The sequence below is a fragment of the Corvus moneduloides genome, chromosome Z, assembly GCF_009650955.1.
Source record: "Corvus moneduloides isolate bCorMon1 chromosome Z, bCorMon1.pri, whole genome shotgun sequence".
NCBI classification, from domain to species: domain Eukaryota; kingdom Metazoa; phylum Chordata; class Aves; order Passeriformes; family Corvidae; genus Corvus; species Corvus moneduloides.
Window position 1 is genome coordinate 16558172 of NC_045511.1, and position 26671 is coordinate 16584842.

The following is a 26671-nucleotide window of genomic DNA, read 5'->3' on the forward strand; positions in this document are numbered from 1 at the left end:
ACATTCTATAATGTTTTCTGAGCTACACTAAATGGAATGTTTATTTTATATTCTGAGGGTGGTTTAATGCATGTTAAAGAACAAGTAAGCACCTTAAAAGCCTTTTCAAGGGAAGAAAAAAAAAAAAAAAGAAAATACAAAAAAAGTAAACTGTGTCTGATTGTTTTCTGTATTTGGGGAAGGGGTCTATTTGTTTCTTTTATGACTTGCTGCACAGCAAAGAAGCTGTTTCCATGTCAGTAGGTTTAAGACCACAAGGGTAACAAGAAATGTCTCACTGTCCTAATTCAGACTCCTTCTTAACACTGCTTAAGTGATCTGTTCCTGACAGTGGGGTTAGCCCTAACTGATAAGATTGAACAGTCTGGTTTTGTATTTTAAATGCCAAATGTGTGCAATGTCTGCTAAAGAGCCATAACAAGATCTTGCTTCTCTTTGAGGTGGGTACAGCCAGAGAGGTACACATTAGCACAGTGTGCTCTACACTGGTCACTCAGGGCTTTTCCTTGAGCTACATAGCAAAGGCGCTGAACTCTGGAACAAACACTTCCAATCTGACAAACATGTTCAAAATAACAATCTCAAAATCACTGGCCACTTTCTCTCATTACCCAGGAGCATACACGGGACTGACACAAGACCAACAGGATGCTGATCCCTGCCCTGCCACGTTCTGCGTGTCCATGCACATGCCACACACCTCAGTGTTTTTAACAAATACCCCACTTCTGAGTGTCTTGTTTGCCATGCTCAAGACCTCATTTTTCAGGGAAGCTGAGAATTTGATGCACCCATTCCCTTCAGCCTGATGCAGGAAAGTTGGCTTATGCCTTTCCATAATTTCACATCCCTACAAGAAGGTGTTGAGCTCAATTGTGCATAACATATTTCAGATCTGAAAGGACTGGTACTATTGAAGTACAGAACATAAATAGGTGTTATTTCCAAGGCTGCATTGGGAGCACAAAGATCACAAATACAACACTATTTTAAGATTTTGAACATTGAAACATTGAAATTTCTTATTAATGTATGCAAACATACAAAAGCCCAAAGACATTTATAAATAAGGCTATAGTCAATCAATTCATCTGGAGGGCCACAGACTTTAGTTGTTATGGTCAACCCAACTCTGACATATTTTCACCCATCAGGTGGCTGAAGACTGAGCTGGAGGCAAGAAGTCACCAGGATAAAGAAAAAAAAAGAGTGAAATAAAGCAAGAAGCTGACTTTAGAGGAGAAGGCAGATACGAGACAAGCACAGAATAAGAGCAGACAACCCCCACATAAGGGAGAAGAAGAAAAAAATAAGAATTTATCACAATGCACTTGAAGAACATGGAGTTGTGAAAGGAGAGGAGGAACTGGAAGTGAGACACAGTAAAAGGGGATAGGTGCACAGTTAACTATCTCAGCTTTGAGAACAGTCTCAGGAAGAAAATTTTCCAAGTGAAAGCAGTCAGCAGTAAAAAACCTAAGAGGCAGAGCAGAATAAAGCAATGTATAAGAAACAGAGGAATAAAAAGCAGAGAGACAGGTGAATAGAGCATAATACTATATAAGAATTCTTGTCAGGAACTAGAATCTAAACCTTGATTCATCAATTAGTTTTACAGTGGCCACTATGGCCCAGTAGATATCAAACATAAGGCCCTGGCTGGGCAGTGAGTAGTGCAAAGGTAGTCACCCCCCCAGACACCCACAGCCACTGAGATGCCACCTGTATTCTGAGTCAGGGAAAATGAGGCAAAGCCTCTGGACTCAGAGCCAGCCAGTCAGCCACACAATTCCCCCACTGCAAGAATATTCTAGCAGATAAAGGGATGTGAAACAGCAATCAGATTTAACAAGCTCAAGGCAAATATAGGAAACGTAATACAGGACAAGTTAAAATTATTGCCTTTTAAGTTATTGTGATGAAAGCTATGTGAAAAGCCAAATATCCTCAGAGTCTAAACAATTTATGGTGTTTAAAGAGCTTTAAAATAAAAGGAATGCCTTTATAGCACATTAATTTTTTCAAATAATATGTCAAGCAAAGCCTCTCCATTTTGGAGTATTTGAAATAATGGCTGCTGAAAATGATTGAAAATATTTATGTGGAAATTCTGAAAATAAAAGAAACTGAAATTCAGAGCAAGCACTTCATCCCTTAGTTTGCATCATTTAGTTTGCATCATTGTTAATGAGTTTTTGTACCATTTTAGCATAAACATCTTCATTGTCAAGGACTGGATGTGGGTTTTGGTTCTGAGTTTGTGCCCTTTGAAAACTTTATAAAGCCCTTTGCATCTTGCTACTTATTAGTACTTAGTAGAGGATTAGAAATGTCAAAGTGATCCTCTCACTCTTGCTCACATGCCTGGTAACCCTCTTGCCACAAACCCTAACATCAAGTACATTGGGATTGATCTAAACATGTTAACGAAAGCGTTTTATCAGCTAGGCCACCATCTGCTTTTAAATCAAACACTTTGATAGTTCAGTAGTAGACAAGACCCAGGAATTAATCTAAGTTTTTCATCCTAAAAGTGGATGCATGCAGACATGTCCACACAGAGCCCAAAGGAATACACAGACACAGATGCTACAGCACAGTAGGGTTAGGGCCAGGAAGGGTAGCAAATTGCTCCTCTTCATTGCTTGAGTTGAGCAAAGACCAAATAGCAAAGCAAAAGGAAAGAGACAAAACGTACAGCTGGGTATAACTAAAATAATTTTTTAAAGCTTTGTAAGAAAAATTATTTAATCCTGTCTGCACAGTGTCCAGGGAGATCCTGGAGACACTTTGAGTGCATTAGAACCTGCCTTGGAAGAGGTGTTGTACACTGGAAGCGTGATGAAATGGCCTGGCAATGGTATCTGAGAATTTTGTGGTCTCAAAGGATTGAACAGAATGGTGACAGAGTGAAGGGTGCTGCAACTTTGGGACATGCTGTTTTGAACAGTTGTGAAATGCCACAGAACTCTCAGGGTGTCACAGGCAAGTGAAGGGACAGACTGACACATGTACGATGCAGCCAGGCAGTCAGCAGGGTCAAGAGGGGCTGTGCTGACTCCACTGCCACACCCAGCCCTGTGGGTTACAGCTCTGTGGGGCAACCCGAGTTCTCAGCTGAACCCCTCAGCTCTACTTCGTAGGACCTGGGTGTGTTGGTGGGTGACAAGGTGACTATTCAGCACACAGTGTGCCGGGAGGGCCAATGGTATCCTGGGGTGCACAGGGAATGGTATGGCCAGCAGCTCAAGGGAGGTGATCCCCTGCCTCCACTTGACCCTAGCTGAGGGCACATCCAGAGTGCTGTGTCCCATTCTGGGCTCCTCAGCACGAGAAAAACAAGGAGCTACTGGAGGTCCAACGGAGGCCACAAAGATGATTTGGGGTCTGGAGCATCTCTTTTGTGAGGAGACACTGCATGTCCTCATGCACTGCTGGGCCTGTTTGGTCTGGAGAACAGAAGGCTGAGAGGGGATCTCATTAATGTATATAAATATCTCAAAGGTGGGTGCCAAGGGGATGGTGCCGGACCCTTTTCCATAGTGCCCAGTGACAGGACAAGGAGCAGTGTCCATAAACTAAAACACAAGAAGCTGCACCTCAACATGAGGAAGAACTTCTTTATGTTGAGGGTGGCAGAGCGCTGGAACAGCTGCCCAGGGAGGTCCTGGAGTCTCCCTCTCTGGAGACATCCAAACACCACCTGGACATGTTCCTGTGTCACTGCTCCAGGTCACCCTGCCTTGGCAGGGGGGTTGGACTGGGGGATCTCCAGGGGTCCCTTTCAGCTCTGATAATTCTGTGCTTCTGTGAAGCCGGAGGGAAAGGTCTGCGCTGCACACTATGACGTCATGGGTGGCGGTTTGGGGAATGGCAACGTCACTGCTGGTGTCACACCAAGGATAGAGCTCAGAGCAAGAGCCGAAGGCAACAGAGCCACAGCGGGGCTGCACAGCGACGTTCCCTCTTGTGGGCCGCCGCCTCCCGCTGCACGAGGCGCCCCAGTGACGCCATTAGGGTGTGACGTCACGGTGCCTGCAGTGACGTCACCTCGGCGCTGCCACCACGGGAGTGCGGCAAGCCCTTACCTGCCGGCGCTTGTCGGCCGCCTTGGGGGGCATGGCCGTCCCTCAGTGCAGCGGCCACCCCTCGCCGCCCCTCGCCGCAACCCCGCGCCAACCCGGCACGCCGGAAGTTGATGGCGGCAGCCATGGCAACGCGCCGGAAGCGGTGGGCGGACCCGGCCATTCTCCCAACCCCCCCGCTCTACCCTCGAGGGAGGGAATGGTACGTCCCAGCAGCCGCTGGAAACCGAGCGCCGCGGCCCAGAACGAGTGACAGCGGGCCCCGCCCGTTGATGAATATTCAGATGAGGGGCGGGGTCACGGGGAACGGAGTAGCCGAACCGCGAACTGGTGGTACAGGCCGCGCCCGCTTCATGAATATTTGATGAGGGGCGACCCTCGGGGAACGGAGTGACCAGGCCAAAACCAGTAATATCGGTCACGCCCTCTTGATGAATATTCAAAAGAAGGCGTGGCCGCAGGGAGAACGGCTTTCGAACACCGAACGATAAGACAGCTCCCCGCCCCATCATGAATATTCAAAAGGGGCGCGGCAGCGGAACCCAGCATCCGGGCCCTGAACGAGTGACAGTGCCCCCGCCCTTCTCATGAATATTCAGATAGGGGCGGGGCTGCGGCCGGACCCGGAAGCGGCGCGGCTGAGTCACGGCGGCGGCGGCGATGAGGGAGCCGCAGCCGCGGGCGGTGTCGTTGTCATTGTCGCTGTCGCTGTCCCCTCTCGGCGCCTGAGGAGCCGCCCGCGCCCGCCCGCCCTGCTCTCCGCGCTCCGCCCGCCGCGCCCGGCGCCGCCGCCACCATGATGGAGGAGATAGACCGGTTCCAGGTGCCCGCCGTGCGCGCCGAGATGCAGCCGCTGGTGAGGGGCGGGCGGGCGGGGCCGCGCTGTGCCCGGGTTGAAATGACCCCGGTGCCGAGGGGGTCGCGGACACGCCCCCGGCTGTCGGTGCTGCGGGCGCGGCGGTGTCGCCGTTATATAACGGGGCGTCCTGGGCGCTGCCGCCGCCGCCATCCCCGGCGGGCCCGGGGCTGCTGCTGTGTCATCCCGGGCCATCCTCTTATCCTGCCGCCCCGTCCTCTTCTCCTCGTCCTCCTCCTCCTCCCCCGTTGTGTCCCCGAGCGCCGTCGGTAGCAGAAGCGAGCGGGGGTGGGCGAGCGGCTCCGCTCCTGCCGCGGTGGGAACGCCGCTCCTCCCGGAGCATCCCGGGGTGTTCTCCCGCCGCCGGGCACGGGAATGGCCCGGGGACGGGTGAGAAGGGCGGAGGGACTGGGGAGCCCGGTCGGAGCAACGGGAGGCGCTGAGGACGGGTGGGCTTTTAATTGACTTCTACAAGATAGGTGAGGTCTAAGCAGGAATCGGGCGGTGTTCGTGCCCAGCCCGGGCTGGGAGCTGCGGGGAGCGACGCTCCCCGGGGACAGCAGAGCTGCACGGGCTGGGTGTGAAGTTACCCGCGGTGTGAAGCCGCAGGACCTTCTCCGATGATGGTTTTGTTAGCCACTGCTCTGGACACTAGGCTGCAGTGAGGAGATGCTCATCTTTTGTAAAGACCAGATGTTCTGCAAAGAACCATTTCTTGTCAAATTAGCTTTGCTCACAGAAGATTCTTTGCGTAAAGAAAGCAATCTGTGAGGGTTTTATGCGGTTCCACGGCATGTGTTTTTCATATCAGGATGTTTTTTCATGTCATAGACACAATTATACTCAATTAATGAGCTCTGAAGAGCCTGACATAATGGTTACCCTACTACATGGGACCCTGGGGAATCTTTGCAGAGAAGGAAGTCTGCAGGCTTACAGAACTTTGCAGATGTGTAAGTGGGCAGGTAGAGTGGTTCTGGGCTTTTGATAGCTTCTGAAATGAGTTATGAAGGAAGGCCAGCTGGCTGGCAGCCAGAGGAGATGCTAGACCATCATCAAATAGTACAAGGCTTCTTATGAGTGAGTAGCTGCATTGCTCCAATGCCACAGGCTTGTTTGTGTATGTGTTGTGCCCCATCTGCCTGCCACAGAACTCTTGAATGTGTTTGCCCGTTTCTGTTTTCTACCTGAAAGAGGTTCTCTTGGGTGTTCCCCTCCCCTTACTCCTGTGTTCCTCAGCCTCTGCCTGAAGGCGTGTGATTTGTAACCTGGGACCTGTTGAAATACTGTTTATCTTGGCATTAAAGTGAAAGCTGGATAATGGGCTCACTCGCTCAAGGTGTTGATTCTCTTTGGCACCTGGAGTAAGCAAGTCCCATCTCAGCATCTGATTGTGTGAGACAGGCATATGAAATGTTCGGGGAGGTGGAAAGAACTTTAATGAAATATTTGCACAGTTCCTTTTGGCAGCAGGTGAGGATAGGTTATTGGCAGGTTTATGCTAACACTGAAGTGCTTCTGAGATTTCTAATGTATCAAACCATACGTTATTTAGCATTGATGTAATCATGACCTCGGTTCCTTGTTGCAGCTAGTGTTTGTAAGAAGTTGAGAACACAATAAATGTTTTGTGAAACAGGAGAGCTCTACAAGGTCTACAGATTCAAATTATCCCTCAGTGGCAAGAAAAACATTTCTCTTATTCTGGGAGTGTTCACAAATTCTGAAAATATGCTTAGTTTGGGTTGGGTTTGGGGTTTTTTTTTTCCGATTGGTTGGTTGTTTCTTTGGCTTTGAACCTTTGTAGTGGCTTAAAAATCTGTCCATACAAGCTGATGTGAGCTTGTTGCATGCCCTACTTATTGTTGGTGTTTTTATCAAGAAGATACAACAAATGTGACAAGAATGGCCATCTTTATTTGTGTTACTGCAGGAATAGTAGTGAAGGTAGCAAGTGAAAAAGCTGTTGCCAGACAAAACAATACTCCTAAGTGTTTTCTAGAAACTCCATAATAATAGTGGAAGAGTGGAATTTGCAATACATGCATGTTTGCAGGGACATGAACCAGGCAGAATCCAAAGAACTTCTCTGGTCCAACCCTGTTGTCTCGGGATAGGGTGGTGGATAGTGCAGCAGAGATAGTAAGCTTAGGAGACATGTTTCCTTCAACATTTTTCCACAGGCATGGAAATGCTGGCAGTGGTCTCAGAAGTGGGATGTAACCAGTCTGGTACAGCATTTCTGGTGATTTCCTCTGCTTTGTAGCTCCTGGTCTGTACTTTGCAGATAGAAACTGGATACTTGCAAGAATCTTTGCAAGTCTGGGGTTTGTTGTATTAATTTGCTTGGTAATACAGTTCTGGCCAATACTACTGCTTTGTGCCATTACAATTACCATTTGTCTGTCACTCTCCCTCCTATTCTGTACTTTAAAGGTTGTGGTTTAAACCCAGTTAACAAATAAATCTCTCACAGCCACTTGCTCACTTCCCTCCCACATCATGATGGGGGAGAGAATCAGACAAGTAAAAGTGAGAAAACTTGTGGGTTGAGATGAAGACAGTTTAATAAGTAAAGCTAAAACCATGCACACAAGCCAAGCAAAACAAGGAATTCATCCACCATTTCTCTTGGGCAGGCAGGTGTTCAGCCATGCCCAGGAAAACAGGGAGGGCTCTATCACCCCTGATCGTTACTTGGGGAGACAAATGCCATCACTCCCAACATGCCCCTTTGTCCTTCCTCTCCCCCAGCTTTATATGCTGAGCTTATGGTATGCAATATCACTGTGGTCAGTTGGGGTCAGCTGTCCTGTCTGTGTGCCCTCCCAACCTCTTGTGCACCCCCAGGCTCCTGACTGGTGGAATGGGGTGAGAAGCAGAAAAGGCCTTGATTCTGCAAGCGCTGCTCACCAATAACCAAAACATCCCTGTGTTATAAACACTGTTTTCAGCACAAATCCAAAACACAGCCCCTAGTAGCTACTGTGAAGAAAATGAACTTTATCCCTTGTCAAAATCAGCACAAAAGTACAGAATAACCTTATCATCTCAGGACGTACTGTCTTCCTCACAGTTTAAAAGCTTTCAGTTCCAATGGTCTCAGGGAGAGATGCAACTGTCAGTCTTTTCCACATCCAAAAAGCTGAAGTAAAAGTTTGTTTTTCAGGTGGGACCTAAAAGTCATTGTGACTTGCTACCAAAGCTATATAAAAAAATGTATCTAAACATTATGCCCTGCTGAAAGCAAACAAAGAAGGTCCCTTGCTTGATTTATAGAGTATACACTAGATGATATATTTTTTCATCCTGTTCCAATGGGAACAAGGTGTCCCAGGAAATCATTGTTCCCTCTGAGTGCTGGCCAGTGCGGGACAGGTCCTGAAATGAGGTTTGTGAAGCTGAGCTTTGCTCACAATTCTTAACTTTGTGTTGTTGACTAGCATGCATGTTTTTTGAATGTCTGTCGGCACAAATAAAGTGTCATCTTAGCTTTTGATGTCTTTATACTGAACTCCAGGACAACTGCTGCTGATCTGCCTGGAAACCATCTGACAGGCCTGCTGGTCTGCTCATCTTCAAAATTAAAAGATTGGCTTCTCTTCAGCATGTGGCAGCTCTACCTTTCTTAGAAAGCAGTCTGAAACCTTGCTGAACCCCTGTGCCTCCAGACCTGCCACTGACACTTGCACTGTTTATTGATCAGCTGTCTGTCAGGGATGATAATGCATTAATATCTGGTGTCTACTGACTGTGCATCCTGACAATAACCAGTGCTTTATTACAGAGCAGGGACAGAGAACCTGACATGGCTTTTGCCAAACTAATTTCTTTGGAGTCCAAATGTGTCTTGTTGGGGAACATTGTCTTTTTGACAGCCTTGTCCCACCAGGGTCTGCATTGGCTTCCCATTGCAAGGCAAAGGGCAGCACCCAACTAGTACAGGCTGGACAAAGCCTACCAGCATCTCTGGTCGCTGCAAGTTTCTCTCTGCTGATAACAAGTCAGAGAGTGATTATGTTGCAGAGGTGAGAAGCATTTGGCTTGCAGGTTGCATGTTGGCCAGGTCTGTCATATGTGCCCTCCAATGCTTCACATTGGATGCAGTGATGTGAAATTAATAAGGTGGGCAGTCATTTTCCTCCTCTTTACAGCCTGTTTGGATAAGCATTGTGAAGTCAGACAGGCTGGCTTGACTCTGTGTGAACTCTTCAAATGTGTTTTGAGAACTGCTGGGTAACTGATGCAGACCCAAAAGAAAGGTTCAGCACAAGACTTAATGAGACAGAGTTGCTATGGGCAGATGGACAGGATGGCATACAGAACCTGGTAACCTGGTTTAACCTGGTTAAACATCATCCAGTTGTCAGGTGGGATGAGGCCCAGTGTTTCACATTTTTGAGAGACACATTACACTGTGTATTTTGATATTGTGGTACAATTCTGTACATGTACATCATGGAAGAGAAGACAGGCTGGTAAGTGGTGCTTGGTCACATTCATTTCATGTCTTTTCATTAAAATGGGACTATTTGTTCTGATCCACATTTCTGTTCTTGTATATTGGTCACATCTGGCTTCTGTCCTAAAAATGTCTGACTTTTCAAATTAATATAAACTAATTTACAGGGTGTTTTGTTTACTCCTAATGCTTAGTGTCACGTCATCCTTATCAACATGATGCAAGCTCAACTGCAGAAACTCTGTTCTGCTCAGATTCTGTTCATCTCCAACTCGACCTGTCGGGATCCTTCTGCACTCATAGAAAGGGCTCTCTTCCTTAGCTGCTGGATAGTGAGTTATTTTCAGATAAAGTCAATTCAGGGTTTGCAGGGATGTGTTGAGGCCTGAAATTCATTATTTCTGGGATGCTTACACTTGGTAGGTAGCTATCTTGGCTGATGGAGTTGGTATTTGATGTCTTAACTTCTAGCTAGTCAATTTTTCCCGGTCTGTTGGTGGTGGTGCATTTGTTGTGATGATTTGTTTTCTCCCAAGTTTTTTTCTGGGAAGGTTTCCTAACAGAAAATTCTCATTACAGTGGTAGGTATTGAAAGGAGGGAGAGATGAAGGGAAACTTGCACTGTGAGGATACTGCAGAGGAAAAAGAAGTAAAATTCCCTTTGAAATAAGAATGGCTGACCCTGTAGTTGTATGTAGACTCGTCTTTTCTTCAGCACTGGAGTCTCACCACACATTCTCCCTGTGATTTTTAAATCTGTGTTTTGGATTATTACCTAAACTCTTGCCAAACCTGTAGTATTTTTGTTAAAATGAAATGTACTGAGCACAGTGCAGTAGGGTTGTATCTTGAGTCTCCTGGAACATGGATCCCTCCCAAGCCCGTGTCTCTAGCATACACCAAGCCCTGGCTGGCATGTGATGGCAAACTGACAGGTGACAGTGTTGGATCACACGTTGCTCTCCTAGACCAAAGCAGGGGGTTTTTGTTCTCAGCACAAAAATGAAAGTAGAGTAAAAGTGCTTTTGCTTACATGGCACCAGTACAACTTTTCCTAAGAAAATGCATCTGTCAAAGTGCAGCAGCTTCAGTGGAGCTTTGACACAAACTTCTGAGATTTTGGCTTACTTTCTGAAAACAGCAGGAACGCAGTATTTCAGTTGCCCAGTTTTCAGCCCACATGAAAAGTGGGAGCTCTTTCCAGAGGAGCTGGGCTGGTGGTGCCTGTATCTCGATCTGAAGCATTATGCCTGGCCTGGTTCCTTGCCAGCAGGGGCCTCAGGCTGGTAGCTCTAGTTATGATGATGACAGCCAAGCTAAGGATTTTGTTCAGCCAAATCCTACAGTGATACTGCTGGCTCTTTAGCTGAGATGCCAAATCTGCACCAGTCCTGGAAGTGTAAAATTTTCAGAAACTTTGAAGGTACAGAAGATGCATTTCTATACTTTTTTTAACATTAGAGGAGAATTTTAAAAAATTAGATTATCTAGTGGATACTTAGTTTTTGAAAAACAAACTGTAATTTTAGTCAGCAGAGAGTATGAGTGCTCAGTGTGAGTATAAAATCTTCTCTTTTTTTTTGCAAAATACCGTCTATCTCATCTTAAGAAAGTTGTGTTGCCTGCTAAGATACCTCCCTAAAATGAGGAAAAATTTAAGAACAGAAAACGAAAAGTAACTAAAGCAAAAAGAAAGCCTATACCTGTAGGGCTTATAAATAGTATATTAATATAATATTAGGTTTGTAGTGCAGGTACACAAAAACCTCATCTTTCTAGAAGGAAAAAGCTTATAAAATGAAAATGTCATGCTTATATATAGTCATTGTAATGTAGCTCAGGGGTTACACAGCTACATGTTTTGTAAGTGCTTACAGTATGTGAGATTTGTAATGTTGCAGTACTATGAGTCCTGAAGTAGACTTATTTCAGATAGAGCTGCTTTTATTTAAACAGCTTTTTTTGATCTGCTGTCATGTCATCTATAGCAGTAGCCTAAAGATTGCCTCCCTTAATACTTCAGTTAATTGGGATTCTGTCCTGTCACCTCCCTGTCCCATTTCAGGCCTGTGGTGCAGAGGTACAGGAACATTTTTATTACCATCCCAGGCCAGACTGAAACTCTAGCAGTGATTCAGAACAGGCTTCCAAATTGAGGTGGTGAGGGATGTGCTGCCGTAGCTGGAAGATGACCTGTCAGGATATGGGAGCATGTTCTGGCTGGCACTGTCTCTACAGGAACATTGCTGCGTCTTCTCCACTTCTTTGTACAAGCTCTGACTACAGTCGTTCTTTCAGTCATATTTGGAAATCTCCTCCTGAGTGAAGAAAAGTATTTAAAAGGGGGCAGTGAACTCCGTGAACAATTAAATCTGCATAGTCCGCTCTTGGGATTCTACCATCATTCCCAAGAGCTTGTTATCTGTAGCGTGATGTTAATACCTACTCAGACAGCAATTTCTGCTACTGATGTAGCCTCTCTCTGCCAGTAGGTAGTGGCAGGTCTGTAAAGACACAAGATGAGCAAAATGCCAGGGTGAGAGAGGAGAACAAGGCATGCCTTCAATTCTGCAAGCCTTTATTCCAGGAAAGCCCTCAGCTTACCAACAGGGCTGTGACCTGTCTGGAGGTACATTTTGCTTTTGGTGAAATTGAAGCCTGAACTTGATAAGGATAGAGGAGGAGACCCCATCACCAGTTTGATCTGTGGGGTAGGAGAGTAAAACCTGGCTAATGGCAGGACTGCTGGTCATTCAGTGATGATGTGCCTGTTTTTTCTAGACATTTTAAGACCTTGGCTTTAGTAGTTGCCTTTCAGCTTCTATGTAGATCAATTATTTGTCACTTCCCACAGACAGTCTGTAGAAATGTGTCTACACTTCCCCTCACACTTGCACATGCCATACATCTTCAGTGAAGTCTTGTGCCATTTTGAGTATAAGGTTCCTCCAAGGTTATTCTGTATCTGTCACTATAAAATTGACATTGTAGTGATGCAGCTACTTGCCATAGTAAATACATCAGTTCAGCTCAAAGCCTTTGTGGTCTCTCTGACCATTATTCTTTGAATTTTAAAGTGTCATCTTATTGGTGTCCTGTAGAGGGATTCCTTGTGGAGCAGGGGCATATGATACCCCTGGAAAGATTGGACAACCCAGGGTTGCTGAGGAAAAACCCCTGAACTGGCCCCTGGCTGCAAGCAAGCCTGGAAAGCACCTGGCTGCAGGCAGCCCTGAAAGTCCTTGGCAAAGTTATACACTGGTCGTCTCCCCTGCTGATTAGAGGCTGTCTAGAGGGACTGGGCGTGAATCTTTGCTAGAAGTAGATATAAGCTTGTATAGTTAAACAATAAAGGGAGAACGATGCTCAAATCGTATCAGTGTTCGTGTCGTTACTCTGGCCAGCTCTTCAGACTCGGTCCCTAAAACCTGGCGCCCGAACAGGGACTCAAGTGATTTTCGCCTAGATGCGGTTTGTTTTCTCTTAAATGTGTTTCACTTAAATGCAGCAAGACTCCAAATCATCACACCGACGGTGAGGAGCCTGGAGAGCTGGAGTGGGAGTGTCCTGGCAAAAAAGTTGAGTGGAGCCGGAGACCGGAGCTCGCGCGGCCAAGCGGGCCCCCGCAGGTAAGAAGCTATGGAATACGAGGCTGGCACTCATCTCCTAGCCAGTATCCTCTCTAAGAGAGGCGAGACTGTAAAAGATCGAGATCTCTACGCCCTAATTACGTGGACCTGGGAACAAGGGTTTTTGAAGTGCACTTCACTTTTGTTTTAGACTGAAGAGTAGTGGGAAAATGGAAACAGACTGTGGCTGTTCACAACTGAGGGTGGAAAGGAACGTAAAGAAGCAAAAGCTCTGGGATTATCATGGAAAGCTGTGACTAATACCCTTGCAGAAATGAAAGCAGAGAGGAAGGTGGCCGTGGCAGCCATGGAGGCGCTTGGGGGTGGCAGCCCCAGAGAAGAAAGAGGGAGGGGTCTCATGGAGCGGTGGCCGGAAGCCAGGGCGGAGTCCAGGCTTGCATGATTCTTCGGGCTGACCGCGGGTCGACCAATGAAGGGAACATCAGCACCCATACGTTCGCTGTGGGAGCCGCTGGACACAACAGGGAAGGAAGTTACCCCTCAGGCGCCTGAGGGAGAAATGGCTGCAAAGGCGGAAGTTCAGGCTCCCGACTCTGGGGGCAGGGCGCAGACGAGCAGAGGAGAAGCAGCAGTCCTAGCTCCCCGCTGAAAACGGCAGTGCGCCACCCCCCTCTGCCGGACAGTGGATCATCGTCTGACTGCGAAGCAGCCTCTGCGACTTTGTCGCCCACAGAGCCAGAGCCAGCCAGGGCTGCCAGGGGTCAGCCCCAAGAAGAGGAGAAGCGCCAAGAGATGATGCATGAAGTAATGAAGAAGCTTGCTGAATTGTCTATGCCTCAGGATGCACTGGAGTCTAAGGCTCGTGACACCACACCATCAGTACTGTGGCATCCCATGGACCCACCGGTCAAGACAGCCACCAGAACTCCTGCGTTCCCATTGGGAGAACCGGGCACAGGGCCTACGGCCCCTCCCTTCCCGCAAGAGGAGGTGCAGCCATTGCCTCCATCAGCCCTGACAGTGAGGACCGATCCATCGTGAAGGAGATGGAATGGAGTTGTCCATAATGTAATCATTGAAGGGGATTGGCAAGCCGTAGATGCCCTAGCCTGCCCTGCACTGATACAGGGGGACACCTCAAGGTGGGAGCCCCATGACTGGAAAATCTTGCAGCAAGCGAAGCAAACGGTCACCACACACGGTCTCCGGTCTGAAGCTACACGGAGCATCCTGCAGTCTATCTTTACAGCAGATGTCCTGTGTCTGAATGATTGCATCAGCATTGCACAGTTGTTGTTAACCCCTTCACAGTTCCTGCTCTGGGAGCGAACGTGGAAGCGCCTAGCTCAAGAAGAAGCTAGCAAACACCAAGGTGATATGCAAGACCCACTGTATGCGATCCAAGCCGACGTGCTAACTGGGAGCGGGGCTTATGGAGTGACGGTGACGCAGCTGACCATGCCCACAATCATTCATCACTTGTCACACTCTTGCCCATAAAGCCTTGTTGTCAGTACCTGAAAAGAAGAAGTCTTCTCCGTATGCAGCAGTCCGACAGGGGCTGTCAGAGCCATATGGTCAGTTCATTGACCGTCTGTCAGCAGCCTTGAAGGACGCAACTGAGCTCTCTGAAGAGCTCCAAGAGCAAATGTTCCGGACCCTTGCCTTTGAAAATGCTAATAGGCAAACTAAGACGATTCCTGCCACGCTGCCCCCGGGACCAGGAGTAGACGAGATGCTTGTGCGTGCTAGCAGTGCAGAGCAGTCGTCTCAAACAGCTGCATTTACCACAACGCTGCAGAATGTCCTGCAAAAGCAGGGACAAGTCATCGCTGCAGCACTGATGGGAGGGGCGCAAATTAAAAAGGGGGCGAGGGCGACTGGCCCACCTCCTGGTCCCCGGACGGGCGGAGTAGCCTGTTCCCAGTGCGGTGAAGAGAAGCCTGTGTAACCTTCGGGAGACAGACAGCCCTATTGGAGATTGGCTTAAGGGTCCGGGTATCACTGGATGGCACCATACCTTGGTAGTAGAAGGCTGCCGATTGCTATTTGTAGTTATATTAGGCTTAATAGTATTTGGGTGCATTTTTTCTTGCATTAAGGTGGGGCTGCAAAAGATTATCGACCAGGCCTGGGTTGCCCAAAAAGAAAACGGGGGATGTGTAGAGGGATTCCTTGTGGAGCAGGGGCATATGATTCCCCTGGAAAGATTGGACAACCCAGGGTTGCTGAGGAAAAACCCCTGAACTGGCCCCTGGCTGCAAGCAAGCCTGGAAAGCACCTGGCTGCAGGCAGCCCTGAAAGTCCTTGGCAAAGTTATACACTGGTCGTCTCCCCTGCTGATTAGAGGCTGTCTAGAGGGACTGGGCGTGAATCTTTGCTAGAAGTAGATATAAGTTTGCATAGTTAAACAATAAAGGGAGAACGATGCTCAAATCGTATCAGTGTATGTGTCGTTACTCTGGCCAGCTCTTCAAACTCGGTCCCTAAAGTGTCCATTTTGTAGTAAGCAATAGGAAGCAAGCATTTACTTCATTGGTTTGTCTCTGAGGATTGCTGAGTTGGAGTGAATGAAATTGTAGGTGGAAATTTGCTTAATTTGAAGAGTACTTGCTAGCAAATCAGCTCAACATTTGGACACATCCATCACCAATTCACAGGACAGCAAGGTTTATCACTTCAGGAAAGTTCTTTACGAAGAAGTGCTCTCATGAATACGTGCAGAGTATACTGGCTGCATCCAAACTACTTTTATTAGGTGAGCTACAGTCATCTTAGTTGTGGACTGAGAAAAGTTTATTTTTAGTAAAGTTGGAGGCAGTACACATTGGCTTTTGTTGAGAAGAGCACTGGCTCTCTAAAGATGGGTAAGACCTTATTTCCTATATAGAAGGGAAAAGGGAGAGTACTGTTTGTTTCATCTTAAAAGGTATTCCAGCTCTACTGGCAACCTGTCTAGTGGAGATGCAGCCTCTGTTGTGAACAAGTTCTGTTGCTAGAACATACTGAATTTCTTCATGAGCCTGCTAATTTCTACTGCGTAGAACAAAGTCGTTGGCTATCAAATAACTGGTCACCAAGGGACTCCTGTAACCCAGCACCGTCTGCCTACCAGAGCACATTGTTTAGACTCTGTGTGCGGTGCTGAAGCAGGTAGCACAAACCTACCTCAGCTCTTTCCTCAGCATGCTGCCAGAGTAGTCTGTGTTAGAGCTTTTCTGAGAAGCTGCTGTTTCTTTCAGCATCCAGTACCATCAGACATAGATTGCACCTCTTTGGACATGGTATGGTGTCTTGCCTCATGCTTGACTGATACTCTTTTTCTTAGTTTCTTTTCAGTTTCCTTCCTGAGCCAACTCCTATTCATATGAGCAGCTATCTTTTGGGCTCTCAGCATTCAGTCTAATAAATCCTGTAGACAGTCTCTTTTCCTAAGCCAAGTAGAGCAGCAATATTCTAATGATCATTTCTCTCTTGCGTGTTTTACTGATTGCACGGGAATGTAGGTTAGTGATTTAGTACACCCATATCCAAGCAAAATGTTTACTTAGGTTATTTCTTGTTTCATGTTTCTGTTTTTATTTGTGGCCCCAGGTGAAAACCAATTTTGGTTCTTGCATCAATGTCAGAGTTGCTTATGCTGATCTAATTATTGTTTCCTTCCCTATCCCCCAGTGAATTTGGGGCATGGTGGTTTCTGGTTTTTCAGCAAGTTTGCCACAGGCATTGGAAGAGCTTTTGAGCTGGGATGAGGTAGCCTGCTTTGGTGGTGACCTCTCTTTCTTTCAAAGATGTTGCTTTCTTTCAAGCAGATCTCCTACAGTTGGCCAGTAGAAGGTCTTTTTCACCTGGTGGACCAGGCATCTTTAGCTGCCTTAAATACAGTTACATTTGTGTCTTCATCAGTTCATCATTTCCCTTTTTTCCGTAGTTAACTAAGGTAATTTGATATTTTTTGAGTTTCTGTGCTCACCTCTGTGGTGGTGTTCTCAGATTTAAGAAATTGTTGCTTTTTCCCTTAAAGTGAGAAAGTACTGCAGTCCCTCCAGAAGAGCACATTGGCAGTGTATTGCAGTACTGAAAAGGACCTGTTGGTTAGACTCACATTTGTAAATTCAGAATAGATGCATTTATACTTTCCTAAGCTCTATTGTTAGTATTGGTTAAGTCATGTCCCCAGAAAATAAACTATTCCCATTTCACTCTTTGGCTTATGTACCAGCCTTACAGCAGACTAATGATAGGACAGGGGAAGCAGATGGGACTTCCCATGTTTTGAGCCAGATAGTTCTAGGAAAGCAATTTCTTGGAGGTTGTTGAAGCATGAAGGTTACTGTCTGTTAGAGAAGAGAGGGTAAGGGGATTCAAACCAAATAATGAAGTTCAACAAAGGGAAGTGTAGAGCCCTGGACATAGTGAGGAATATGTACCAGTACAGATTAAGGGTTGACCTACAGGAAAGCACCTGGGGATGCTTGGTTAGAAGTCTCTGATTAAAAAGGCTTTTTACCTGTACTGTTTAACACAGTAGAAGAAAGTACTTACTATTTTAATACTCATGGGGCTTATCCTCATTGATAGTGTCTTGATCACAGGGCTTAATTTCTAATCTCAAACTTGTGTTTTCATCAATTGTTGCAAGTAGCTTGATGTGTAATAAGAGAAAAATTTATAAATTTCTGAAGTTTGCAGAACCCAAACATCAAGGAGCAGTTTGAGCAGACTGACCTGAGAAATGGGAGAGGAAGGGAAAGAGGTGTGCATTGCATGAGGTACACGTTGTTAATTGAAACGAAAAAACAAATAGGAATGTTCCTAACCAGAGAGGGCATTGCAGAGCTTTTGTCTGGCAGGATCTTGTGACTGATGCTTCTAAAAACAATATATTTCTTTGTATGAAAGCATGACTTTTTTCTCAACAACATGCATGTGATGCAAATGAAAAATACACTGTCTATGATGGCCAGAGCAGACTCTCTAGCTGAACACCACGTACGGATTGTGCAGTCACTGCTTTGTCAGTCAATGCATGCAAAGAGGCAGTCACACTGATGGAACAAAACTAGTGAAGGTTCAACTGTCCAGACTTCAGTAGCTTGGAGCAGGGGTCTGAGGTGTGAAGAGAAGTGTACAGTGCTCCCATGTCAGTACAGGGACCAACTCTGCACAGCCTCCCCTCTGCAGCAACACTTCCACTAATGCTTCTGTGGGAAAAGGCAAAATATATTAGCTAAGTACAACCTGCATCATCGAAATGATCTAGTGTCTTTTCAGTTGTGGCATTGAGCCCTAGTGGTAGCAAATGTGGAATTAGTTTGGAAGCACAAGGCAATGCACCATACCTGATCCTTGTTTCTCATAGCATCTGTCTCTGGAATACATGTGGAGCAAGAAAAAGCCAAGTATGATATCCCTTGAAAAAAGATGGGGGGATATGTGAAAAGGATGAGAATGTAGGTGTGTAACAGGGCTTTCACAGGATCCATGTGATATGGAAACAGCAGAAAAAGCTTTTTTTTCAAAGCTTAGAATTCTTAAACTTCAAAGTATCTTGCAGCAAAATTGTGTTGTAGTCCAGGGAAAGCCTTAAATTAAATTAAATTCCTCTCTGCCCCTACCAATCTTTTTTGGGCCTGTGGGTCTGTCTATATCTCTAATCTTAATTTCCCTTTATATAAGGGGGAAAAAAGGGAATTGCAGTTCCGAGAATAGTAACAGGAACAGCATGTTCACTGGCTCTGAGGATGGAGGTCACCTAGCCCACTGGAGCGTGTAAAAGCTGCACTTCATGGTGGGTTCTTGGCAGCTGATAAGACAAGGAGAAACTGCTGGCTTCTGATACCATTTCTGTTAATGTGTGTGTCAAAAGTCAGATCAGCTTCCAATTCTGATCACTGAGATTAGGGGGAAATGGGTATTGTTAAAGGAGTAAGAGGAAGTCCAGCTCTTCTTGAAAATATGTTGTGACACATCTGTACTGAGATTAAAGTGGCAGGAATTGCAACTTCAGGATGCTAATGAAAACCCTGAAGGTATAGTCTAGATTTCTGCAAAACATTAGCCATTCTTCTTCTGCTCTGATGGAATAAAATGTCATACTGCCCCTTGTTTTCATCATTTCTAGCAGAACTAAACCCTTCTAAGGTGGATATCACTTAGAAAGCATATCACAAAACATTTCTGTGAAAATAATTTCTTGCACTTCTTGCAAAAATTAGGGCAAAGTGATTGTGAAAATACCTGAGATGATCCATGCTGTGCATGTAAGAATTATTATAAAGAGATTATCTGGTTATTAGAGAATGTTTTATTTGGATTATGTAGCTACAAAGAATTTATAATTCATGCTTTCTGCAGAAAAGTTCCCCTGTGCTGCAGTGGGAAATGTCAGATATGAGCTTTTATTAACTCTAAGGTTCTATATTTGCAACAGTAAATTCTCAAAGATTAATCCCTGAATTTTGGTAGAAAACCTCTTCTTCTTTGCGAGAAAATAGAGTTCAACCCAGCAAGAAAAGTTGGTCCCATGAGGTTAACTGATAGCACTTACAAGATCTAGAGGTGCTTCTGTACTGACTTTCAGAGGAGCAGTGCTTTCTGCTTGGCTTGTGACCATAAGTTGTACTGATTTAACAAATGGGTGAATTAGGTGCACACTTCAACTCTTTTCAGTGACTGGGACCCTGGCTGTTGGGTCTGTATATGAGAGGGAGAAAGTATGTTCATGTATTGTCAAGACACCATCTCTCTCTTCAACTATGATCTGAAAACCAGTATTCCATGGTACTGACTCCAGTGGTCCCAAAGTTTCCACTCACTTATCCAAATGATTAACGCTCGAATCAGTATTTAGTACTACGTGTGTAGCAGTGCTGGTTTTCCGGAAGCTTGGTGACTCATGTCCTAGGACCTGGCTGGAGAGGCACAAGGTGCTTTTACTGGCATAAGAGGTGTGTGTTTGATGCTGGCTCACTTAATTTCCTTCTTCTTATTAAGTCATGGATATTTGACAGTGGCTGTGATTCTGAATGACCATGGATAATTCTGTAAAAAAGCTGTGACGTTATTCTGTCATTGCAGATTTACTTGATGGCACAAGATCCTGACAGCTTTTTGCAAATTCTAATTCCTTTGAGGATTACACATTTTATTTCTGGTTTCTGATTTGTATTTTGTGAAAGATTCATCAGATTATAGGAATATGTCATGAAGTTTTTCCAATAGATATGTAGGAGCTCAAAACAGGGTCGTGATGTGTTTTTGTTAACTGTTTTTTTCTAGGCCAGTCAATTTTGTGTTTTGAAAGATTTTCAAATGGCCACTGAAGTTTGGCCTGCTACATTAATTAATAACTGGGAGAAAGCTAGATGCTTTTACCATGGGTATCCTGCCTTGGTATCTCAGTCGGTAGATATTGCGGAAGCACCAACTGGGAGACTTTGCATTAATTCAGAACTCATTAACATCACAGGGAATTGCCAGCAGTCAGTTTCAACAGTGATAACGTGTTCATGCTGACACACAGAGAGCCAGGAGGCATGGATGAAGCAGGTCTGCTAAATACCACTCCAAGCTTAATATTCTGAAGTGTATTAGACCCTTGCTGAGTTTTTATCCCCTTGATATTGCAAACTTGTTCTTTTGGTTTAGTGGGGTTGAAGAACTTTCTCTTTAAATAGTCTGAAGCTGTACTTCAGGCTGTGGTCTTAATTGATAAACATGACAAATCCTTTAATTTTTCAAAGCTGAAGTCAGTTCATCCTTTTTATGAGGCAAAAATAGAAGTGCTCTTCCTGGAGCATTACTAGGGCATGGGATTTAATTCTGCTGATTGCCAGTGATGATAAAAAAAAAAGGTTCAGCTTAACTGGTAAGTCGTATGAAATTTAATGCTGGTCACTTAAAAATGAGTATTTTGGTAATTTCAGTAGTCCTCATTCAACCTTTCCTTTTGGATTAACAAACACAATGTGTCTAAATTGGCTTTTAGATGGATCTCTGCCTATTCTTCAAAAACAGGGCTGCTTCCTTGCTTGTAGTGCTGCCCATCCTGTATTGCAGTGCATAGTGAATGTCCTTATGGATCTGTCACTGTCACCAGAATCCTCCACTACACATGTGGAAATATCATCCTTTGCTCAATCCATCCACCATTAGTTGTGTCAGTTGCCATTTTGTGTTGCTGGGTCAGATTTTTCAGAAGCTGTTGTCATCCTTCCCTGAGTTTCCAAGTAAGTTTTGCTGTATTTGTCAGCATGACCTGCAATTAATGGCTTGAGTGTCTGCGCACAGCCAAAGTCTATTGTAAGCAAACACTGCCTGTACTCAAGTCTCACTGTGCATCAGATGGTGCAGGCAGTGCTTGGGTGATGAGCGCACACAGCACTAAACCAGAGCAGCTTGGTTAGTTCTCAGGAAGCTTCCTGTCTGAAGGAGGAGACTGTGCTGTGGTCACTTGAATGGTGGTGGAATGTACAGTCCCCTTCAGAGAGCAAGAGGCACCTAACGGACCTAAGTGCCCTTGATGGGGCAGGAACTATGTATGGCTAGGATTCAGGTTAACCCTCTCCTAAATGGTGTCAACAGTTCAAGTTAGGCACTTCTTAATGGCTGGAAGGACCAGATGGATGTCTTCTGAAGTTATTTTAAAACTACTTGCTTTCATCTTGCAGAAACTTTTTTTAAAAAGAAACAACCCTGGAAGTATAAAAGCTTAAAAAGAGGAGTTTTTGTGCCTCTCATACAAGGACAGGCTAAGAGAATTGGGATTGTTCAGCCTGGAGAAGAAAAGGCTTTGAGGTGACCTAATTGCAGCCTTTCAGTACCTAAAGGGAGCCCACAAGGGTGATGGAGACAAACTTTTTACAAGGGCATGTGGTGACAGGACAAGGACAAATGGCTTCAAACTGAAAGAGGGCAGGTTTAAACTGGATGCTAGGAAGAAATTCTTTACTGTGGGGGTGGTGAGGTACTAGAACAGGTTGTCCAGAGAAATTGTGGATATCCCATCCCTGGAAGTGTTCAAAACCAGGTTGGATGGGGCTCTGAGCAACCTGATCTAGTGGAAAGTGTCCCTGCCCATGGCAGGGGAATTGGAACAGGATAATCTTTAAGGTCCCTTCCAACCCAGGCCATTCTATGAGTCTATGAGGATTCTATGATTTAGCAGTTCTTGAGTATGTCCAATTTCTACCTGTTAATATTTACCCATAGCTTGGTAATTCCTCTAAATTAGAATGGAGAAAGGGCTTATAAACCACTGAGGTTTATTTTAAAATTCTTTTACTTCTTGCTGGAGTGAAATGTAAACCTGGCCCTGCTTCAGTTTGGCAGATCACCTGGAAAACCACCAGCTATGTCCAGTGTATATTTCAGCCTAACTAATGTTTCCTAATTAGAGTTCCTGCTCTGAAACTCAACTGGATTTGTATCAGAAAAGAGAAAAAGCTTTATTTAGGGCGGAGAGGTGTGCTGGTCAATGAATGCACATTAAAAAGCTCTAAATTGAGAAGTCTCTTCTGGGATGGAAGGAACAGTGCCTGAAATCTCAGCATCAGTAATGGAGGGGAAGAGAGAGAAAAACATCTTAAGAACTCTTAATGAGCTGTTACCTCCAGGTCAGTGGATGTTTTGGTATTGCTTTACTCTGCCACAGGTGCAGGGCTGTCTTCAGACCTGGCTGAAATACAGCATGATTTTCTGTTTCACAAAGCTAGTGGACTCCTGATAAACCTGCACGTCCCCCAGTACACAGAAGATCTGTATCAGTCTCTTTATGTACCTTAAAAAACCCAAACCAAACAACCAAAAACCCAAGTCATTTCAAAGGGCTACATACCTTTGAGTAAGGAGGTGGGAAGCATTTTTACTTGTTGTTGAGATTGGTCTCTGTCCTGTCTTGCATCACTAAGTTGTGCTCTGTGAAGAGATAAAAAACATGAGTAACCAACTCTCCTAGCCTTGATATTGTTTTTTGTTACTCTGAATAACTCCTGCCTTTACCACTATTTTTTATAGAGGTCTCTCCTCTGAGATGTTCATAGAATTCTACCACTAGCTAGGATGACTTGATTTTGAACAGATGTTTTTCTTTCAGCTTTTCTCTCTGGTTTTCTTCCCCTCATGCCTCTGAAGTCAAGAAATAAAAAATAAATTACAAACCTTTACCTTTTTGTTTTGTTCCAAACCTCAGCTGGTAGGTTTATGAGAAGAGCAACATCTTTCCTTGAAATCTGCCTTATTATTATCAGGTTGGTGTGGTGGAATGATTGCAATTCTTACAGCTGCCAGTGCAAAGAAAATTATTCTTTTATGTTGCTTTGAGTTATTGGCAATAACTTCTTCTGGTAAGAAGGATGTACCTAGTCCTACTTGAGATACCTACAGGTGCTGGCTTTGGTACTGCAACAAGCTTTTGTTGGCTACTGGATGTTTCCCTTCGAGCAGTATTTGTAGTGGGTGAAATATTAGAGCTCTAAGTGTCAGTGAAAGTATCTAAAAGTAATATTGCGTGACATTGCTCTGGTGAAACAGAAAGGGTTTCACAGTGCATTGGCTGGCAGTAATAGTACACAGACATTTCAGTTTAAGAAAAACCAGTTTGTACATGTACACTGCAATGGCTGGTTTTTAACATCCTCAGCATGTGTTTAAGCTCAGTTTACACAAATATGTAAACTTAGCTGCCTGGCCGCTGATGCAGCGTTGCTGCATGATTCTGTCACTTGTTCCACAGCAAGTTGTATGGTCACAGTCTTGAATGTTATAGCCAGAAATGAGTCTGTGGTCATACGTGCCAGGAAACATCACAGGACGGAGCACCAACCAGCCCCAGTGTCAGCTGAATTATATGGCACATTGAGGGACTCTTGTGCTAAAGCTTTTGAAAACAGACCCATGGGTAAAAGCTGGGTTAAAAGTTGCTGGTGAAGCAACTGGCAAGTATTCCTTCTATTTGCCAGAGGAAGTCCTTATCTCCATCTCATAACCTGGATAAGGATTTCTGTAGATTTAGCAACGTTTGTGGTGCTGAGCTTGGACTTTCCTCACTAGAACTCGTCCACAGGGCAGCCTTTACTGTGCTGAATGTGCCTTGGATTACAGAGGCCAGGGAGAAGCAAGAGCAACAGCCAATATTGTTTAGAGTGCTTTCTTAAAAATATTTTCCCCAGCTTTTACAGAATGTGCCAATGGCTTAATGTGACACATCCTATTTTTAATGCAAACAGCTCCCTTCTGGATACCTAATGTTATCTAGAAAATGGGCAAGAGATACAGCAGCTTTCAGGGCTTGGTATTTAGATTGGAGAAATTAAGCTGCATTACAAGGTTCAGTGAACAGGAACATGGACTGCCTCATGGTGGCTTTGTTGCAAGCTTGCCATCTGGCTAATTATCCAGCGAATGGTGGGAGGCCTGTGTGGTCGTTCCCTGGCTACCTGCAGGCCTCTGACAGGTTTGGGTACGCTGGAGTACTTCAGGTACTTCAGGGCATGCAAGGCAAAGCCTTTCTGCAAGCTGTTGTTCTGCTGTTTTGGCGTAGCAGGTACACACGTAGCAGTTAGGAGTTGGACTTGATGATCCCTGTAGGTCCCTTCCAATTTAGAGTATTCTGTGATTCCCTGTTTAAGCTAAAAATTGTGCCAAAGCTCCATCCACTATGGTCTGCTGAAGGGATAAGTTGTAAAAACAATGCAAAAATCTTTCTTCTCCAAATTGTTTGAGTCTGTTCTGTCTGTGAACCTGTCTCTACTGAAGAGCTATTGAAAAAGGGATGAACCTGGACAACTGGTGCTGAAGGGCTTTAGTTCTGACCCAAAATGTGTAGAACGTGGGTAAGAGTCACAGAAACATCCTAATGAGCCAAAATCAGTAAAATTTTCTGGTCAACACAAGAGACTTTTTGTGCAGTCTTCCAGGAAAGAGGCTCATGGTCCTCTAGATTGTTGTTTGTAAGGTTTAAACTTTCTGTATGCGGTGTTGATTAAGAACAGGATCATTTTTTGGTGCTGTACCACTGTATCTTTAAATATTCTCAGGTCTGGATGTTAGAAAAATAGCTCTTGAACCTGATAGTTGTACATAAATGTCAGCTCTGCGTCAGGAATAAACATCTGGTTGGATGTGCACTCAGTTAATATTGATTAAAATTGCAGTCTCATTTAAGCAGGGTCTGGCAATACTGCCCTTTTGTTGCTATGGGCAACCAACATGTTGTAAACTCAGTAAATATTAGATTTATATTTAATGTTTCCATTGTCTTTCTGATACAAACAAGGTTTCTTCCCATAGATGAAGAGAGTTCTGACAGCCCTTTGAGGACACTGAAGCAATGCTAACAAGATTGGGGATTTAGATGTCTGTTCTCAATTGATTATTTTTTAAATGTTTTTCCATTGTGGAAGAGGTTTTTTGTTTAAGTCTGTCTTTCCTTTGCGTCCTGGGGTGGTCAGGGACAAACACATTGGAGCCACAAAATGCCCACCTTCTGTATTTAAGGGTGAAACATAGATCTGGGGTTCACAGTTCAGCAGTGTCTCTGAGGTTCTGGCAGGTCTCCCTGTGGAGGTATTGGCTGTCTCCTAAGAAACCGATGCAGATGAGGGCGAAACAAGACTAATAAACTGTTCATGTGAACCTTCGACTGGAGCTTGGCAGCTCATGACTCTCCTAGAAGCAGTGGGAATCTCCAACAAAAACAACTCAAAGAAAAATTAATTCTATCCTGACAATGAAACAGAGTAGGGAGCCTTACACCTCCCAAGAGCTAGACGCTTCTGTTCCAGAGATGATCTCTAATGTAATCTTGCAGCATTAATTTTTGTCTTTCTAACCTCTGGTTGTTTTTGCAGAAGTCATGGTGGTCAGCAGCTAACGCGGACTAGAAAGAGCCTTTTGCAAGTGTGAGGTTCACATCCTCTGTTCTCCCTGAATACCGGTCCTCTTATTCCTGCAGACAGGATGTTCGTATAAGGTGACTTGATACAGGACCTACAGTTCTGAAATTCTTTAACTTTTGTATAGGCAAGAAGTATATGAATATGCCTTAACCAGAAACAAAAATTATTTCTCTAACAATTTTTCTCTTAAAACTGAATGATTTGGCCATGTCCTTTAGCTAACTGGCATGGAACTATTTCTTTCATTATGAGCTATGTATCATTTTATTTTAATGGGTTTCTTAAGTCTCTTTCATGGAAGGAACCTCCTGTCCAATATGGAATATTATGTGATGTGTTGGTTTCTGGTGGTGGCTATTACAGCCACAGGAGAAAATGAATGAGGATGTGGTGCTGTTCTCCACTTCCAGGAATATGTCAGGGTGCATCCATCCGGTGACCTCAACAAGACTCCAGCATAATGTAGAGATGCCTGAATTAATGTTAAGCTGAGCATCTCTGTCCAGGTAGGCCAGCATGAAGCCTTCCAGGACTGCAGTGCCCACCCCAAAAGTTGGGTAATTTAGCCTTCAGTGAGCTTTGTGGTTTTTTGATGAAAATATACCTCAGGTAACTTGTTTAAAGCTAAGTGGAGTTGTCTTTCAGTTGCACTGCACTAACTCAGATAGTACCGAGCCCCTCAGAGCTCTGAAAATATATCAACCACTGGAAAGAGATTTGCCTCTAAGCTATGCAAGAGTGTGTGCTAGTCATGCAGAGGTTGTATTGGCTCTTGGTCT

The 26671-nt window shown here is 44.9% G+C and overlaps 2 protein-coding genes across 5 annotated transcripts in view; one reads left to right on the forward strand and one right to left on the reverse strand.

The window, feature by feature from the left end:
• The window catches only part of DNAI1 (dynein axonemal intermediate chain 1), a 138326-nt gene extending 134126 nt beyond the window's left edge, over window positions 1–4200 (reverse strand). For both annotated transcript variants that reach the window (XM_032096853.1, XM_032096852.1), the window contains exon 1: window positions 4089–4200. In XM_032096853.1, the coding sequence (XP_031952744.1) occupies window positions 4089–4121 (33 nt within the window). In that variant the 5' untranslated portion in view covers window positions 4122–4200. The remainder of the gene's footprint in view (window positions 1–4088) is intronic.
• Window positions 4201–4688: 488 nt separating this feature from the next.
• FAM219A (family with sequence similarity 219 member A) overlaps window positions 4689–26671 on the forward strand; it is a 96415-nt gene continuing 74432 nt past the window's right edge. The window contains exon 1 of one of the 3 annotated variants that reach the window (XM_032095582.1): window positions 4689–4941. In XM_032095582.1, coding sequence (XP_031951473.1) covers window positions 4882–4941 — 60 coding nt within the window. In that variant the 5' untranslated portion in view covers window positions 4689–4881. The remainder of the gene's footprint in view (window positions 4942–26671) is intronic. The other 2 variants (XM_032095581.1, XM_032095583.1) reach the window with 2 other exon arrangements.